The sequence below is a fragment of the Cucurbita maxima genome, unplaced genomic scaffold, assembly GCF_002738345.1.
Source record: "Cucurbita maxima cultivar Rimu unplaced genomic scaffold, Cmax_1.0 Cma_Scf00010, whole genome shotgun sequence".
Classification (NCBI taxonomy): Eukaryota; Viridiplantae; Streptophyta; class Magnoliopsida; order Cucurbitales; family Cucurbitaceae; genus Cucurbita; species Cucurbita maxima.
This window is the reverse complement of record NW_019272026.1, coordinates 1838428-1858387: the sequence shown is the minus strand read 5'-3', so window position 1 is coordinate 1858387 and position 19960 is coordinate 1838428. Positions and strand designations below refer to the sequence as shown.

Sequence of the window (19960 nt, the reverse complement as noted above, 5' to 3'; positions counted from 1 at the left end):
AAAAAATCCCTCCATTTAAAAAATGTGTTTTATTAAATGCTGAACATAAAAATAAAAAAAGGACACACAAATACTGTCGGTGCACAGCTCCCTAACACACAATATCAGTTCAATGGTAACCACAATGGATAAATAGTTGCATTCATAAATTTAAATTTAAATAAAATGTTGCAATTTTTACAATTTCATTCAAAATGTTATTAATGAATATGTTTTCAAGTTTTCGGTTTAGTGCATCAAGGATCATAGTCTAAGTCATAAGCCTAGTAATATTTGTCTGTATTTTGTGTATGTTTCGTTGAACGACAGTACCGTTCCTAAATTTTTGGAAAAATAATACTGTTTTTGTATATTTCACTTTGAATTTTGAAAGATTTCGTTGTTTTTGTCGGTCCTACTTTTCTCGTTTTTAACAAGGACTCCATTATTCATGTATCATGAGTTTATTTTTTAGTTCTACAATAATAGATGGTCGGAGAGTTAAAATTTTTTATAATTATAGTTAAAAATATATTCGGTATTTAGTAACACAATTATAGTCAAAGTTGTGTGTGAATTTAAGTGCAACTTTCCTATAAATTGGATGCATTCATCCACGGAGAGAGCAGCAAGAGAGAGAGAGCCATGGATGCCTTCTTAGTGCTTCTATGTATGTCTTTCATTTTTGTTATGTTTTCTGGTTGTTATTACCACAAAAGAAAGCATTCAAATGGGAAAGCAGCTGAGCTTCCACCAGGCCCTAAGCCATGGCCGCTCGTGGGCTGCCTCCCAACAATGTTGGCCACCAACTTGCCAACCTACAAATGGATCCATGCAGTAATGAAGCAATTCAACACTGAAATTGCATGCATACGTCTTGGAAGTAATTACATAATCCCTGTGGCTTCTCAAGAAATCGCTCTTGAGTTTCTTAAAACATATGATGCTATCTTTGCATCACGTCCCCCCGTTTCGAACGCGGTCGATATCCTAAATGGTAGATGTGTCACCACGATATTTGCACCCATGGGAGAACAATGGAGGAAGATGAGAAGAATTCTTGCATTAGAAGTACTCAATCCATCAACTCTCCATCGAATGCTTGGCCACAGAAACGCCGAGGCTGATACTCTTTTACGCTATATTTTTAGAGGTGGATCGGTGGTTAATGTTAGAAGCATAACGCAACATTATTGTGGTAACATAATGAGAAGAATGTTATTCAATCAAAGATACTATGGCAAAGGGAGAGATGATGGAGGACCAACTTTTGAAGAAGAAGAGCATGATCAAGCATTGTTGACAATTATTAGGCATATTCACGCATTTTCTATATCGGATTTCATGCCTTGGTTGAAGCCATTTGATTTAGATGGACACGAGAAAGTTACGAAGAAAGCGTTGAATGTCGTTCAAAAGTATGATGAACCCATTATAGACGAGAGAGTTCAAAGATGGAAAGATGAAAAATTGGAAGAGGTGAAGGACAACATTCTTGATATCCTCATTTTACTCCAAGGTGAAAATGCAAAACCATTGCTATCTGTCGCAGAGATTAAAGCTCAAATCATGGTAAGCAATGTTCTCAAACATTAAATTTTGAGACGAATTATAGTTTATCATATATATCATATTTGACTCTTTATAACCGGCAAATATCTTGTATGCTTGAGTATACTTAACCTTCTATTCTGTTCAATATCTAACTATTTGCCTTCCAATATAGCTTACGTTAAGTATCACATTTGTCATTTTCTTTCCATATCTTTGATGGTTATTAAATATTCTCATTAAACACAATTTAAAAGACACAAACTTAAAATTTTAATCTAATGTCGATGAAATCGACCATAATGTTAATACTGACCGTGAAGTGTTACCAATAATAGGAGCTACAACTTGCAACGATAGATAATCCTTCAAATGCAGTGGAGTGGGCAATGGCAGAGTTAGTAAATCAACCAAAAATTCTCGAAAAAGCCATTGAAGAATTGGACAAAGTAGTTGGAAGAGAAAGGTTAGTTGAAGAACATGATATCCCAAAACTCAAGTACCTCACCGCTTGTATTAGAGAATCATTTCGACTTCATCCATTTTCACCTTTCAATGTTCCTCATGTCTCAAACACTGACATCATAGTGGCTGGTTACTTCATCCCAAAAGGTAGTGAAGTGTTGCTCAGCCGTACAGGTCTAGGCCGAAACCCAAGGATTTGGGAGGATCCAATGAGGTTTAATCCAGAGCGTCACATGAATGATAGGACAAGGGAATTAGGATTATTAGAACCCGACCTGCGATTCATGAGCTTCGGTAGAGGGAGAAGAGGGTGCCCTGGTAGCTCACTAGGCACCAACATTACCATGATGCTATTTGCAAGACTTCTACATGGGTTTTCATGGACCTTACTGCCAGGAATCACGAAGATAGACTTCTTCCAAGCTGAGGAACTCTCCCTTCCGAAGCCATTGCATCTGCATGCACAACCACGTCTATCTCATATTATGTACCCAAAGGCTTGTTCATCATGATTCATAGCCTAACTAAGACGACGCTGTGTACCCAATTAAAACAACTACTTATATTCCTTCTGCTTGCTGCATAATAAATTTGCTTGTGTGTTTGATTTCTATCTACCTGAGTTAATTTAGGGAATGATCATGGGTTTATAATTAAGGAATACTCTTTCCATTGGTACGAGACCTTTTGGGAAAGTGCAAAACAAAGGCATGAGAGCTTATGCTCGAAGTGGACAATATCATACTATTGTGGAGATCCGTGATTCCTAACATGGTATCATAGTTATGCCCTAAACTTTAGCCATGTTAATCGAATTCTCAAATTAAAAAGACGTGATTCCTAACATGGTATTAGAGCCATGCCCTAAACTTTAGCCATGTCAATCGAATTCTCAAATTAAAAAGACGAGGATAAAATATAAAAATTAGATAAAATTTAAGTTGAAATAGAGTCAACAACACTGAAATTAAGTATAAAATAAATTTCAATTATAAAGAGGGAAATGGTTTTGGGATACAATTATAAAACAAAAGGGAAAGGGGAAAGGGGTGAGTATGAAAATAGGGTTTAGGGTTTAGGGTAAAGGGACAAGGCTGACGCTTCAATCCCATTAAAAAATTAGCACGAACTTTTCTTAGGGCCTAGGAATTTCTTCCCTGCCATAGCCTACTTGCGTAGTTCCCCGACCCTTATCAAGGTGGGTGTGGCTTGTGCATAGTAGTGTCTCTTTATGTGGTCTAATCATGTAGTCCCCCATCCCCTCTCAAGGCGGTTGACATCTACACATAGTAGCGATCCCTCATATAACCTACTTATGTAATACCTTGTCCCCTATTAAGGTGGGTTTGCGGTGCAATTTTGACTAATTTCTACACTCAATAGGAGTCCTTACCTTGAGCTAACTACATGTATAGTCCCTAGGCTCTCTTCGAGACTGGTTTAATGGGATTGAAGCGTCAGCCTTGTCTCAATCCTACACTAAATAGTAACTCAAGTGGCTTTAGGGTTTTGTTAAGCTTTCTTAAGCGTATTTAGATGTCGTGGTGGTTTACTAGGTTTTTATAGAGGGGATGTGATTAGTTGTCAATTTTTATACAAAAGTAAGTTCACAATATTTAACACTCAAATTGTGAATAAATCTGAAATTATTATTACTCAAAGAAAATACAAATACACCATTCATAGCTTCTATTTAAACTTAAATAACTAACTTATAGACTCGACTCAAATACACCATTCATGTTGACTCCTAATAAAAATAAATAACTTAATAATTTGACTAATTCAAACCAACAATAAGTTGCACTAAATCCTCCTGACACATGCATATGTATATGAATATAAGTAGCTATTGTTATTCTTTGGACATCATTATTGTAACTAGCTTACACTTGGTGATGAATACGCCCAGGGTACATATCGTGAGATAAGCGTGGCTCTAAGCGTGGCTTTGCATGCAGATGCAATGGCTTTGGGAGGGAGAGTTCATCGGCTTCGGAGAAGTCTATCTTTGTCATTCCTGATAGCAAGCTCCATGAAAAGCCTTGTAGAAGTCTTGCAAAGAGCATCAATGTAATGTTAGTGCCAAGTGTGCTACCAATGCACCCTCTTCTCCCTCTACTGAAGGTGACGAATCGTAGGTCAGGTTCTAATAGTCCCGATTCCGTTGTACTATCATTCAGGTGACGCTCTGGATTAAACTTCATTGGATCCTCCCAAATCCTTGGGTTTCGGCCAAGACCTATACGGCTAAGCAACACTTCACTACCTTTTGGGATGAAGTAACCAGCCACTATGATGTCAGTGTTTGAGACATGAGGAACGTTGAAAGGCGAAAATGGATGAAGGCGAAATGATTCTCTAATACAAGCGGTGAGGAACTTGAGATTTGGGATATCATATTCTTCAACAATCCTTTCTCTTCCAACTACTTTGTCTAATTCTTCACTAACTCTACCATTACCCATTCCACTGCATTTGAAGGATTATCTATGGATGCAATTTGTAACTCCTATGCGAAACACTTCACTATCAGTATTTAACGATATGATATGACTGATGAGCGACATTAAAAGTGAGAATATTTGCTAAAATCACCTCACCTAGATGGTAGAGGAATTCTCTATTTATAACCATCAAACAAATTACAAACCATATGGAAACAACAATCTAAAAACATCCTTAAATGGATATAAGATATTTAACTATAATAAAATGACAAATATGATACCCATTCAGCTGTATCTGAAGGTATGTATTTAGATATTTGCCTTCATGGTTAAATATGATATATCCTTGAGCATACAAGATATTTGCCTATAATAAAGGGTCAAATATGATATATATGGTAAATTATAATTCGTCCCGAAATTTAATGTTCGAGAACATTACTTACTGTAATTTGAGATTTAATCTCGACTGATAGTAATGGTTTTGCATTTTCATCTTTGAGTGAAATGAGGATATCAAGAATGTCGTCTTTCACTCCTTCCAATTTTTCATCTTTCCATCTTTAAATTCTCTCGTCTATAATGGGTTCATCAAACTTTTGAACGACACTCAAAGCCTTCTTCATAACTTTCTCATGTCCATCTAAATCAAATGGTTTCAACCAAGGCATGAAATCCGATATAGAAAATGCATAAATATGCCCAATAATTGTGAATAATGCTTGATTATGCTCTTCTTCTTCAAAAGTTGGCCCTCCATCTTCTCTTCCCTTGCCGTAGTATCTTTTATTTGAATAGCATTCTTCTGATTATGTTACCACAATAATGTTGTGTTATGCTTCTAACATTAACCACCGCTCCACCTCTATTACTTGTTTGGCTGAAAATATAGCGTAAAAGAGTATCAGCCTCGGTGTTTCTATGGCCAAGCATTCTGAGTTGATGGATTGGGTATCTCTGATGCAAGAATTCTTCTCATCTTCCTCCATTGTTCTCCAAAAGGTGCAAATATGGTGGCCGTTTAGAATATTGACCGTGTTCGAAATGTTGGAACGTGATGCAAAGATAGAATCATGTGTTTTAAGAAACTCAAGAGCGAGCTGTGGAGAAGCCACAGGGATTATGTAAGTACTTCCAAGACGTATGCAAGCAATTTCGGTGTTGAATTGCTTCATTACTGCATGGATCCATTGGTAGGCTGGCAAGTTGGTGGGCAACATTGTTGGGAGGCAGCCCACAAGAGGCCATGGCTTAGGGCCAGGTGGGAGCTCAGGTGCTTCCCCATTTGAATGCTTTGTTTTGCGGTAATAACAATGAGAGAACATAACAAAAATGAAAGGCATGAATAGAAGCACAAAGAAGGCATCCATGGCTAGCTCTCTTTCTCTTGCTGCTCTCACGGTGGATGAATGCATCCAATCTATAGAAAAGTGGCACATAATGAAATCATATTTTTATTAAGCCCTATTAAGACATGTGAGCCCTACAACATTTTTGTAATTTGCATATCATTAGTGGACTCTTCCTCATCTATCAGACAGCTTAGTACACAATAATTAAAAATAATAATAACACTAAAAAAAAAAAAATTGATTGGGCAATTTTATGTAACACTTCATGCTCATATTTCTAATTTTGATGGGACCATATATAAAGTTAAATAAATTGTAACAACCAAAATTAGAGGGAAAAAAATAGAAAAGATTTTTTTTTTTTTTTTTTTTTTTTTTGTCCCATAGTTAGATTTAAAAAGCAGAAATTAAACTTTAAAGGGAGGTTTTGTTTTACTGAGTCATAACAATTGTTCCGTTTCATTCCATCTAGATAGTTTATTAGTCGTCTATATACATTTTATGATAGCTTTAGCTTGACTTCTTAGTTGATTCGGCTTGAATTTAATGTTTCTAGATCCTTTTGAGGTCAGTTGATCCAACTCATGTCTAATATGTTCGGACTAATTTATACCATTTTCGACACTTTAGTAGTCATTTTTGACACTTTCGGAGTTGCTTTTGACACTTTCGACTTCTCATTTAAGGGTGAACATGGAAAGTCCCAATCAACATCGAAAGATAGGTTAGACGATCAAAGAAAACTTGAGAAAAATGAATGTACATATTGTCTACAAAAAAGTCATTAAAAGAAAGATTGCTCCATCTTAAAAAAAAAAAAAAAAAATTAAGATATCACTATCACGTCACAATGAAATTATTTGAGAGAAAAAATTAATTTTCGAACTCAAAATTTTTCAAATTGTATTAATTTTTTTTTTGGTCGGATGGGACCGTTAAATAAGTGGTAACAACCAAAACTAAAAGAAAAAACTAGAATTTATTGTATAAAATATTTTCGAACTTCTGATTCGATAATTTTTATTTCTTGATAAAAGTTATAGATGTGATCGAGATGATTCCAACTAAACAAAAATTAAGCAAAACAATAATGGGTCGATTTGGTCCATATCCTAACAAATAATATTGTAAATAACTAAAAAGGATTATAAAAGGACAATTATTTGGGTTAATTCTAAAAGCATTATTATCAATAAAAAAAAAGTTAATTTCTCTTGTATTATTATATTGAATAATTAAAATTTAAAATTATTTCAGTCCATTATGAGCTTCAACTTATTAGCAAATTTAATTAACTAGCATTAATTTGTTTAGTACTAACTAATTAATGATTTAATATTACCATTAATACTTGTAACAATAATTTCATGCTAATCAATCTTCGCCGGGTTCTTCTCTATGTATGCTTTTTTTCCAAAAATTTGGTGCTCAGCGGAGGAGACAACCACCTGAAGCCGGCAGTGGTTGGTCTGTGATCGGTCACCTCCATCAGCTATGTGTGTCCGAGCCATTTAAATATCGTGGGCGAAAAAGGCACACTTGTAGACCAATGTTTACGTTAAGGTTGGGCGTGAGGAGGGCCTTGGTAGAGAATGTTTTACAACCATCGATAAAAAATTTGCTTCATAATAAGAATATTTGCTAAAATCACACACCTTAAATAGTATGAAAGTTTTCTGCGTGTAATCAAAGAAATTTTAAGAATATTGAAAGAGTAATAAAGGTAAGCCGTAATGAGATGCAAATATATAGATATTTGTCTATAATGAAAGATCAAATATGATATATATGGTAAACTATAATTCGGTACTATATATCCTTAACACCCCTGGCAAGCTGAGCGTCGAATTTGAACGAACGTGGTGCTTTGATCTGAAAAGTTTAAAGAGAGGTCGAGAAACACTTTTTGTGAAGATATCAACAACTTTAGTTTGGAGGAGACATCAAGAAACACTTTCTTGGCTATCTAAAACTGCAAAAGAATCGTAGCTCAGCGGCGATGCTGCCTTGGCTCCTGCGATAATATGTCTAATCCACGAAGTAGAAGGGGAAACCTAAAGGAAGAAGGAGAATAGAGAGAGAGGGTTTGATGGTGACTATGAAGAAGAGAGGAAGAAGAAGAAATAAACTGAGAATGCGGACTCTGGGAGTATTTTAGACAAAGAAAGACAAAGAGGGGCGGAGATAGAGTGACGTCTGCACCTTGTGGATTGATTTGCTATCGAGCAAATGAGCACGAGTAAGATTATCTCGAGCATATTTTAACTAACTAATAAAGAGACCATCAAGAGTGAGTGAAGATTATCTCGAGCGATTCTGTTCACAGCACCACCATTGTTGAGAGTTGAGACCAACGATGGAGCAGTAGGCAGAGCCGATGGAGAAGTAGCCAACGCCATAGCAAGTGGTGAAGTTCCAATGGATAGAAAGGGAGCCACACCTCCCAGAGCAAGAGACGAAGACAATGTTGAAGCCGAAAGAGTCGTCACAGTGGGCGAAGAGCCAATTTTGACGAGGAGGCCGATGACCACTTGGTTGGCGAAGAGGCCAATGCGGCACTCAATTTCGAGGGTAAATCTCTACAGAAGGTCAATAGGCTTCTCGAGATTCTGTATATTTTCTATGAGAACGCTGATGAGGATCCTGAGGTTAGGGTTTCTGTGAAGGATGAAGGGAAGAATGGGAAGAAAATGAAAGAGGTTATGTTGGCTAAGGGAAAACCGATTGTGTTGGAAAAGGTGAGGTTGTATGTACATAGTATATCGAAGGGTGATTTGGAGGTAAAAAAGGTGGAGTCGAAGAGTAATCAATTGGCTCCACCTACGACAACCATGGAGACTGCCCCTGCGGCGTCAAAGTTAGCCGTGGTAGTGGAGAAGAAGATGAGTGAAGGATTCAAAAGCCATTAAAAAGAAAGGATATAGGGGTTGCTAAACTGTGACGGCACTGAAACCATGAGAATATTTGCTAAAACCACTCGACCTAAATAGTGTGAAAGTTCTTTATTTATAATCAAATAAATTGCTAAAAAAATGGAAAGAGGAATAAATGAAAGATGAAATACACGTCTACACGTCATAGTCATCTCATCATCATCTCATTATGATGGTCATGATGGTCATCTCATTATCATAGTGTACATGTCTCATTATCATAGTGTACACGTCCGTACTCATCATAAAAGATGAAGTATCTTGATGTAAGTAATGTATGCATGAGGTCCCTATACTTTTCATCTTAACCATCCATGCAGTACAACCTCATACATTCCTCACATATTACCTTAGGTAATATGCATGCATAAGTTTTCATATATTATATCATTCATAACACTAATAAAGAGTTGTGCATCATAAAACTCTTCATTGACATGCATGTCATACATTTTATTGTCGAGCATATACATGTCATAGTGCAACATGACATCTCATATATACATATCATCGTAACATAAGATATCATCATATCATCGTAAAATATTGATATTGATTTAGCCGTCTTAGGTTGAACAAATATCTTTGTTCTACAAATTATGCATTTAGTACTCATAGATATGCTTTAAGTTGATGGCTTATAACTTTGTATTGTTTTAGTCACATCAAAGAATTTCGTTGTTTAACATTTATTGCAAAAGATGTATTATGTAGCATTATTAATTGGTCCATTGATAGGCATGTAATGGATCAAAAGGGCCACACTACTATTGAGCCTTTCTAAATATGATATAAATCCTTCCAAATCTGTAAAACTCAAGCCTACAACAAATGGAACTTACTCACCTCTTACCTGCAAACTTCGCCCTTCTCCTATTTCTCTATGCTCTCTTTCATATTTCTTGGAGATCATCCGGCGCTCACCGCACGAAGAAAAGACTTCCACCCGAAGCTGGCCGTGCTTTGCCAGTTATAGGCCACCTCCATAAACTAAGTACAACGGAGCCAACCCACATAAGCTTGGCCAAAATGGCCGACGCCTACGGACCAATCTTCACCATAAGATTAGGCATGAGTAGAGCCCTTATCGTGAGCAGTTGGGAAATAGCGCGAGAGTGCTTCACCACAAACGACAGAATCTTCGCTTCCCGCTCAAAAACTCTTGCCTCAAAGCTACTCGCCTACAACTACGCAGCGTTGGGGGTTAGCTCCTACGGTCCATATTGGCGCCATGTACGGAAAATAACCACGCTTAAACTCCTCACGAGCCACCGCCTCGAGCAGCTCCAACACATTAGAGTCTCCGAGGTTCAAAGCTCGATCAAGAAACTGCATGAGTTATGTGGCGACAGCATAAATAAAGGGTCAAGTGGGAAAGTGTTGGTGGAAATGAAGACGTGGTTTGGGGACCTAACTTTGAATACAATATTCAAGATGGTGGTGGGAAAGCGATTCAGCACTCATTTTGAAGGCAGTGATGCGGCGCAGTGTAGAGAGGCGTTGAGGGATTTTCTTGAGCTGTTTGGGGTATTTGTTCCTTCAGATTCGTTTCCATTTCTAAGTTGGTTGGATGTTGGAGGGTATAAGAAGGCCATGAAGAGGACGGCGAAGGTGCTGGACGAGATGCTTACTAAATGGGTCGAAGAGCATCGTGAAAAGAAGAAGAATTTGGGTGAAGGTGGAGTGAACACAATGGAGCATGACTTCATGGATGGGATGCTATCCACTATCAACCACGCCGGAGAGTTGGCCGGTTTTGATGTCGACACGGTCACTAAAGCCACTTGTTTGGTAAGCATATATGTTTTTGTTAGGAATCATAATCATATCAATTCCTTATTTATAAACCCACAATCATTCCCTCGAACAAAATATACCATAGAGCCTCCCTTGAGGCCTATAGAGCCCTTGAACAGCCTCCCCTTAATTGAGGCTTTACTCCTTCTCTGGAGCCCTCGAAAAAAGTACATCATTTATTCCACACTCTAGTCACTTTTCACTACGTCTTCGAGGCTCACAATTCTTTCTTCGACATTTGAGGATTCTATTGACATGACTAAATTTAGGGCATGACTTTGATACCATATTAGGAATCACTGATCTCCTGACTTTGCTTTAGGTTTTCTCAAAAGGCCTCATACCAATGGAGATGTATTCCTTGTTTATAAACCCACGATCATTCCCTAAATTAGCCAACGTGGGATTGCCTCCAAACCATCCTCAACCGTTTCTACTTTAGTTCATAAAGACTTCTTAATTTTTACTTAGTATATAGCTGAGAATGATGATGTTAGGTAGACCGTACTATTGGGTGGAGGTGATAGTACATTGATAACTATGACATGGGCTCTTTCTCTACTCCTCAACAACGAAGAGGCACTGAAGAAGGCTCAACTTGAATTAGATGAAAAAGTTGGAAGATCAAGACAAGTGAAAGAATCTGATGTCAACAATTTACCATATCTTCACGCTATTGTGAAGGAGACGTTGCGTTTGTATCCTGTACTGCCATTGTTGTTCCCTCATGAATCTGTAGAAGATTGTACGGTTTCAGGCTATTATATCCCTGCAAAGACACGTCTAATAGTGAATGTTCAAAAGCTACAATTAGACCCAAATGTCTGGGAGAATCCTTCTGAATTTCGACCAGAAAGGTTTTTAACGAACCACACAAAGTTTGATATGAGAGGACAAAATGTGCAACTAATGCCTTTTGGAAGTGGTCGAAGGATGTGTCCTGGAATCTCATTTGCACTTCAACTTATACATTTTGCTCTTGCAAGTCTACTTCATGAATTTGAAATTGGTAGGCCATCTGAAGAATTACTTACCATGGAAGAGGGATTTGGATTAACTCTTCCAAGAAAAACTCCATTGGAAGTTGTTTTACATCCACGCCTTCCTAGTGAAGTTTGGGAATAATTTTGAAATCAAGTTGAGACAACCCATGAAACTATTTGTAAAAGTATTGTGTAATGTAAAGTATATGTATAATAAGTTCAATAAACTTAATAAGATATAAATTTAGTATAATTATAATATAATTGTTTGTTAAAGCTAATATTTTGTATCTATTATTTCCAAATTACAAAAAAAAAAAAAAATCAAAATTATTAACATAAAGAGATAAAAGAGATTATGTTATAAAACTTTATTCTATATTTTCAATGCGCCTCCCTCGTTTCCCATTTACGTGGGCTTTTTTAGAGGATTTCTCTTGTGGGGTGACTCCTACAAGATTCATGTAATATTGAAATAAAGGGCAAAGTGGTCATTTTGCTCCTCCGCCATGGTAGGGGTGCAGCAAGTGGGATCCTAGCAGAGGACCTGCAGAAGAGAAAAAACAAAGAGAGAGTTGAGAGATCTTGAAGAGAGAAGGAAGATAGAACCACCGGAAAACTTACTGGACCACAGTCGGAACACAGTCGGAAGTTGGTTCCAACTACGATCTAGTTGCAAGGACTCCTTTCTTGGAAGGATAGAGAGGTTCAAGAGGCTGGAGTCCTATTTTCCGTCCAGGACTGAGAAGATCTATAAGGTAAGATCTTAAGTATTCTTCTTTAGATACGGGAATTTCCTTTGTGAATTGAAGTCTGAAATTTTGATATGCTCACATAGGAAAGATCCTCCATAGGAACTTGGTCGAAATCTTAATCGAAAACTGTTGTCTCGAGATCTCATTAAAGAACGGTAAGAAAGGGTAACATACCTACTCCCGACATCCATAACTTAGTTTGGGATGCTGTTTAAAATTCAAGAAAAATTTGAGGACTTAGATGTAACTACAATAAATAACCTTGCAGAAGAAATCGTCAAAAAATCAAAAGATTAAAAAATGTAAAGTTCAAGAAAACTAATCGAAAAGCCAAACGAAGGACACATGTCAGGCTCTGGGTGGAGCTGCCGTCGAATGCCGCATGGAGCAATGCGGCTCCGTTTTTTGTGTGTCACGCGGCCTGCTGCAGCATTGATTCGACCAACTAGCCATCAACCGACCCAATCCGATCTACAACTCGTTGAACCGGTTGACCTGTAGTTCGACCTCAACCGCGACCCGAACTGGTCAGTGACCCGCAACTTAAGATTTTCCTCCGCATGTGGCACTCGTGCGTGAATCCAATTCTAACCATATTTTTGTATAAGTGGATTTTCGATCGGTTTGACTTTCATTTGCTCGATTTTTATCTCAATTCCAATTCTAATCATATTTTTATGTGATTTATGACCTAATCGAGGAAAATCACTCTTTAGTCACCCAATTTCTGTAGAAACGCCAAACGAAAGGGCATGCGTCAATCAACTAAGTCACCACGCGAAATTGAGGAAGAAATACTTATAGAATTTGCTTGGTTGCATGCATGGTTGTATGCAAGATAGTATAATTTACCCCAGGTGGTTAGCTTCTCAATGGAATGAACCTAGGTATTATGGAATGGTACGAATATGTAAGCATAATTTATAGAATGTCCGATTGATGCTATTGTGCTTTGTATTTTCGTTATGATTATTCCATACTGAAATGAATATGAGAAATTGTTATAATGCGTTCTGGGTGCTTGATGGATGTTATTGTCTCGTTGAACATGCATGTCTATTTTGTAAAGAATGGTGTATGATGATTCTAGTTAAATAATGTGTGCACACTCAGGTTAATTTTAATGAACCACTATAATATGTTAAACTACAAATTTATGGTTGGGATGACTCATTACTAAATTTAGACTTTTAACCTTAGAGTAGAAGCCTAACAGACCACACCACTGTTTATGAAACACCTTAAGAGTTGTGTGAATGGTGTCAACAGCTTTGTGGGAGATAAAGAGTTTTTGATCAAAACTCAACATATGCTAAGTCGTCGTTCCCGCATGTGTGAGACCACGTCGTATAGCCCATTAGCTAGATGGGAGGGATCACTACCAAATTTCTCAATCTCGATTTCGAAAGACCAAGAAATTTGACGTTGATAATGCTCACCAAGTTCCTAGCTTCCACTAAAATTTTCAAAATAATGAATCCCAATTGAGATTAATCTACCTCTTGATCAGGATTCATTTATTCCAGATGTAACACTATTTCATTCTGCATAAAAAAAATACAACAAAACTTAGATTTTATCGATGATACTCCAACAAAACATACCAAATCACTCCTAACATATATTTAATCCAATAATCAATAGATTTACTAATCAATCTAAACTACACCAGGCATAATAACTTTAAAATTCGTCAACTCACTGGTTCTCCCGTGGAACTGGTGGTCTCAACTCCTACTTTCCCAACACTCTATAGGTGGTCTCACTCACCGTTCTCCATAGTGGATCGGGCCACAAGTATCAAGCTCGTGAAACAAACTGTTCACTTTGAAGAGCTACGGTGATTGTGACGGTCGATGTGTGGTTGGGTGACATGGAGGAGGAAGGAAGAAAAATAATGTGTAGAGAAAAAGGGACGTTGACGTCTTCCGACAGCGATGGTCCTCGGGCAACGCGCACAGAGAAAACAGGAGAGGGTATGGTGGGTGGCTAGGGTAGTGAACTGAATTTTATTATTGAGTCTCCTTTTTTTCCTTTTTTCGGTTAGGTCTCACATAACTCTACCATCGAACTCTTTAAAATGGAAGAGTTCAAAATCCAACATCTCTCAACGCGGACACATATGAAAGGAACATACACAATCTAGGATCCACTCACTCGTATGGCGTTTCATACGGAGATCATCAATGCATTATTTGTTTCATTATCATCATCTTTAATCAATATTGGAATTTGACCCCTTTCTTTTTAAGATGAGGTAACCTTTCTTCCACTGACCTTTCTGTAAACAATATGCATATTCATTTTTCTTCGATCGTCTGACTTACCTTTTAATTTTGATTGAGACTTTTCATGTTCACCCTTAAACGAGAAGTCGAAAGAGTAAAAAATGACTCNTAAAAAAAAAAAAAAAAAAAAAGACTATTGAAGTGTAGAAAATGGTATAAAATGATCCAAACATACTAGACGTGAGTTAGATTAATAGGCTTCAAAAGGGTTCAAAAATATCAAATTCAAGAACCTCTATTTTATATTTGAGTCTAATTTTTCACTTGAAATATATATATATATATATTATAATTTGAAAATTTTGGGTTCAAAATTAATTTTTTTTCACTAAAATAATTTCAACTTTGATTGGGACTTTTTGAGGTCACCTTTAAAACAAGAAATCGAAAGTGTCAAAAAAAAAAAAAAAAAAAAAAAAAACTCCGAAAGTGTAAAAAATGGCAACTGAAGTGTCAAAAATGGTATAAAAGGGTCCAAACATAGTAGACCTAATCTAGATCAACTAGTCTCCCAAGAGTCCAAAAATATATATATTAATGCTTTTTTTAACTATCTATTTTATGGCTAATTAGATGTCGAATTCGAATTCTAAATACGGATACGAAATATGAGCATGAAGTGTGACATAAAATTTAAAAACATTCTAGTTGAATCTACTCTAATTTTTTTTAGTAAATTTATTTTTTGAAAAATAAATTTGAAGACATTAGAAATACTCAATCCATCAACTCTCTATCGAATGCTTGGACATAGCAGGATAAATTCTTCTACGAGCTCTGAACAGGATCAGTTGTTAATTTTGCCCTTAAACATCAAAATATTTTTAAGTAGTCAAGATCTCTCGAGACGAAATTCTCTAGGATCCTCTAAAACATGTGGATCTCTTTGAAGTTTATGAAGATTCACCGATAACCGTGTCTTAATTGGGATGTGAAACTCATAAGTTGTACAATCTTTTATCGACTCAGTGAGGAATGGCAAGATGTATTGTAAGATACAAGTGCAATGTTTCCTTCACAACCGCTTAAAGATATATCAAAATTTTCATGACTCTCTCACCTATCTTTCTCTCCCATTTGTTTGTCCATTTCAAATTAGACTTTCTAGAGTTCTTCTTGGTTCTTGAGACGTAAAAGAGGGCACATCGTTTTGGTTGTGGTGATGTAAAATGCACCGAATATCGACGTCTCTACGTAGCCTAAGTTTCAACTCGTTCTAGCTATTGGATTAAATATAAGAACTTAGCTAGCATGTAAATGGACTCTATGTATAACTAATGGTTTTGCTTAATTCTTGCTTCGTTAGAATTATCTTGATGAGATGTGTAACTTGTACGAAGGAATGTAACTTGTACGAAGGAATAAAAAATTATCAGGACAAAACAAATTCTGGAAGTTGAAAATATTTTATAACATATCAGTAAGACAAAGAACCTCCATTTTATATTTATATTCGAGTCTAAAATAAAAAAAAAAAAAAAGAAAAAAACTATGTTCTAGATTTTTCTTCTAATTTTGGTTCGTTTGAACATATTTAAGTTTGTCTACGGTCCCATCTAACGAAAAATAATAATAATACAATTTAAAAAATTTTGTATTCGAAATTAATTTTTCTCTCTCAAATAATTTCAATTATTTGTATGTGTGCTACGAGTTTTATTTTGTGGACCTAATAGTGATATCTTAATCTTTTTTTTAAGATGGGACAATCTTTCTTTCAATAACCTTTCTCAGTAGACAATATGTATATTCATTTTTCTCAAGTTTTCTATGATGGTCTAACTTACCCATCGACGTTGATTGGGACTTTTCGTGTTCACCCTTAAACAAGAAGTCGAAAGTGTCAAAAACAACTTCGAAAGTGTCATAAATGACTACTGAGGTGTCGAAAATGGTATAAAAGAGTCCGAACATATTAGACATGAGCTAGATCAACCGACATCGAAAGGGTCAACAAAACATCAAATTCAAGCCGAATTAACCAAGAAGTCGAGCTGAAGCCATCAAAAAATGTATCTAGACGGCTCTAAACTATCCAGGTGAAAGGGAACAATTATTGATGGGACAAAAAAAAAAAAGCTTTGTTCTGTAAGTTTAAATACGGTCCCATCTGACCAAAAAAAAAATTAATACATTTATAAAATAAGAAAAACAAGGTTTTAAGAGCTATAGAATTACCATTTCTAGTAAAAATATGACTTCCTTATGTGTCCTTTAAGTGCGATTTCCCTATAAATTGGATACACTCATCCACGGAGAGAGCAGCAAGAGAAAGAGAGCCATGGATGCCTTCTTAGTGCTTCTATGTATGTCTTTCATTTTTGTTATGTTTTCTCGTTGTTATTACCGCAAAACAAAGCATTCAAATGGGGAAGCAGCTGAGCTCCCACCAGGCAGCCATGGCCTCTCGTTGGCTGCCTCCCAACAATGTTGGCCACCAACTTGCCAACCTACAAATGGATCCATGCAGTAATGAAGCAATTCAACACTGAAATTGCATGCATACGTCTTGGAAGTACTTAATCCCTGCGCCTTCTCCACAGCAATTGCATGCATACGTCTTGGAAGTACTTAATCCCTGTGCCTTCTCCACAGCTCACTCTTGAGTTGATAGTCTTTTACGCTATATTTTCAGCCAAACAAGTAATAGAGGTGGAGCGGTGGTTAATGTTAGAAGCATAACACAACATTATTGTGGTAACATAATCAGAAGAATGCTATTCAAATAAAAGATACTATGGCAAGGGAAGAGAAGATGGAGGGCCAACTTTTGAAGAAGAAGAGCATAATCAAGCATTATTCACAATTATTGGGCATATTTATGCATTTTCTATATCGGATTTCATGCCTTGGTTGAAGCCATTTGATTTAGATGGACCGAAGAAAGCTATGAATGTTGTTCAAAAGTATGATAACCCATTATAGACTACAAATAGTTGGCTATAAATAGTTGTTACTATTTATTTTATTTTGTTGGTAGGTGATTTGTAGGGAGAAATGTGTTATTTTTTTTATTATATAAGAAAAATGGCGTCAAGTTAGTAAAACACCACAAAAAAGGAGAATAAATCATTTGTGTGTCTTCGCCCCTTCCCTTCTATATTTTCTTTCATATAGAAGGTTGATGGTTTTGTCGAGATTCCCTGTTTTTCAAATGAGAACCTTGATGAGGATTGTGAAGTTAGGGTTGTTGTGAAGAATGAATGGGCGATTGGGAAGAAAATGAAAGAGGCTATGTTGACTAAGGGGAAACCGATTATGTTTGAGAATGTGAGGTTGTATGTACAGAACATGACGAATGAAGGGTCTGCAAAGGATTATTTTGAGGCCAAAAGGGTGGAGCCAAAGAGTAATCAATCGGTTCCGTCTGCGGAAGCCATGACGACAGCCCCTGCAGCGTCAAAACCAACAGTGGTGGTGGAGAAGAAGATGATTAGAGGATTCAAAAGTCATTGAAAAGAAATGATTGGGGTTGCTAAACCAAAACAACACTGATACCATGAGAATATTTGCTAAAACCACCACTACTTATATGCTTCCAAAGTTCTCTATTTATAATCATAATCATTTAGAAAATCAAATAAATTACAAAAGATATGAAAAAAATAATGAATAGATACAAGATATTTGTCTATAATAAAATGATAAATATAATATGCATAGAAGACAAATATGATATATATATATAAACTATAATTCAAGACTAAATATACATGATGTTGAGATTGTTGGGAGTGAGTTTCACATGGGTTAATTTAGGGAATGATCACGGGTTTATAAGTAAAATAATACATCTCTTGGTACGAGGCATTTTGGGAAGCTCAAAGCAAACCCATAAGAGCTTATGTTCAAAGTGAACAATATCATACAATTGTAGAGAATCGTGATTCCTAACACATAACACTTACCCTTGGTGATGAATACGCGTAGAGTACATAACGTGAGATAAGCGTGGCTTTGCATGTAAATGCAATGGCTTTGGGGGGAGAGTTCATCAGCTTCGGAGAAGTCTATCTTTGTCATGCCTGGCATTAAGCTCCATGAAAACCCTTGTAGCAGTCTACCAGCTTCGGAGAAGTCTATCTTCCAAAATGTCTGATACCAATGAAATAATGTCTCTTACTTATACATTCATGATATTTTCCGACACCTATCGGGTCGAGAGGCAAAGATTTTATCGTTCGTTGTAAAGCATTCTCTACCAAGGCCCGCTTCATGCCTAATCTTAACGTAAACATTGGTCCGAAAGTGCCTATCATCTTCGCCCACGTTATTTGAAAGGTCTCCGATGCACTTAGCAGATGGAGGTGATCGATCACCGACCAACCACGGCCGGCTTCAGGTGGTTGTCTGTTCCGGTGAGCACCAAATTTTTGGGAAATACTAAAGACAGCATACATAGAGAAAGAACCCGGCGAAGATTAATCCAGCATGAAATTATTGTTACAAGTATTAATGATAATATTAAATCCTTAATTAATTAGTATTAAACTAATTAATATTAGTTAATCAAATTTGGTTATAAGTTGAAGCTCATAATGGATTGAAACAATTTTAAATTATAATTATTCAATATAATAATACAAGAGAAATTAATTTTTTTTTATTGATAATAATGGTTTAGAATTAACCCAAATAATTGTCCTATTATAATTCGTTTTTAGTTATTAACATATTATTTGTTAGGCTATGGACCAAATGGACCAATTATAATTATTCTGTGGACAAATTCAACTATGATAGAAAAAATAGCAGGACAATTTTGCCCTTTAACCTCAAAATGCTTTTGAGTATTCAAATCTCTCGGGACTAAATTCTCTACTATCCTTCAAAACACGTGGATCTCTTTGAAACTCATAAATTGTACCATTCATCTGACTCGTAAGGAATAGAGAGATGTATTGTAGGATACAAATGCAATGTTTCCTTTATTAACAGCTCGGATCCGAGATATATCAAAATTTTTGCATCCGACTTTCTCACATATCTTTCTCTCCCAACTTGTTTGTCTAATTCAAATTAGGCTTTTTCGAATACTTCTTGATTATTGAGGAGTAAAAAAAGGGTCCGTATCATTTCTTGTGGTCATGTGAAATGCACCTTATATCGAAGTTTCCGCATGACTCACGTTTCAACTCGTTCTAGCTAGTGGATTAAGCATGTTAATGGCCTATGTGTATAACAGATGGTTTTGCGTTCCATTAGATTCATCTTGATGAGATCTATAACTTTTATGAAGGAATAAAAATTTATCCGGTCAGAACCAATCTTTAGAAGTTGAAGATATGAATGAAAAAGGAAAAGGCGTATGCAAGTTCTACAATCTTGAGTTTATGGATGATCGGTCAAGTTAGACTAGTCCAATCTAGTTTAATTGAACGTATGATAACCATATTCGTAGTGGGAT

At 36.3% G+C, this 19960-nt stretch overlaps 3 protein-coding genes and 1 pseudogene across 3 annotated transcripts; 3 read left to right on the top strand and 1 right to left on the bottom strand.

The window, feature by feature from the left end:
• The first annotated feature begins 603 nt into the window (after positions 1-603).
• LOC111485430 (isoleucine N-monooxygenase 1-like) lies at positions 604-2532 on the top strand. The gene is made up of 2 exons (XM_023132312.1): positions 604-1551; positions 1869-2532. The coding sequence occupies exons 1-2, from the start codon at positions 625-627 to the stop codon at positions 2505-2507; spliced, it is 1566 nt and encodes a 521-aa protein (XP_022988080.1). The 5' UTR covers positions 604-624; the 3' UTR covers positions 2508-2532.
• Positions 2533-3849: 1317 nt separating this feature from the next.
• LOC111485432 lies at positions 3850-5831 on the bottom strand (annotated as a pseudogene).
• A 2384-nt stretch (positions 5832-8215) lies between these two features.
• Positions 8216-8706, top strand: LOC111485008. The gene is made up of 2 exons (XM_023131701.1): positions 8216-8287; positions 8383-8706. Exons 1-2 carry the CDS (start codon positions 8216-8218, stop codon positions 8704-8706), a joined length of 396 nt encoding a protein of 131 aa, XP_022987469.1.
• Positions 8707-9290: 584 nt separating this feature from the next.
• Positions 9291-11756, top strand: LOC111485423 (cytochrome P450 CYP82D47-like). The gene is made up of 2 exons (XM_023132302.1): positions 9291-10521; positions 11029-11756. Exons 1-2 carry the CDS (start codon positions 9562-9564, stop codon positions 11650-11652), a joined length of 1584 nt encoding a protein of 527 aa, XP_022988070.1. The 5' UTR covers positions 9291-9561; the 3' UTR covers positions 11653-11756.
• Positions 11757-19960: the final 8204 nt, after the last annotated feature.

Coding starts and splice junctions, on each gene's coding strand:
- LOC111485430 (XM_023132312.1), top strand. CDS start 625: ATGGATGCCTTCTTAGTGCTTCTATGTATGTCTTTCATTTTTGTTATG. Junction 1,552..1,868: donor AGATTAAAGCTCAAATCATG/GTAAGCAATGTT, acceptor TACCAATAATAG/GAGCTACAACTTGCAACGAT.
- LOC111485008 (XM_023131701.1), top strand. CDS start 8,216: ATGGATAGAAAGGGAGCCACACCTCCCAGAGCAAGAGACGAAGACAAT. Junction 8,288..8,382: donor AAGCCGAAAGAGTCGTCACA/GTGGGCGAAGAG, acceptor AAATCTCTACAG/AAGGTCAATAGGCTTCTCGA.
- LOC111485423 (XM_023132302.1), top strand. CDS start 9,562: ATGGAACTTACTCACCTCTTACCTGCAAACTTCGCCCTTCTCCTATTT. Junction 10,522..11,028: donor TCACTAAAGCCACTTGTTTG/GTAAGCATATAT, acceptor GATGTTAGGTAG/ACCGTACTATTGGGTGGAGG.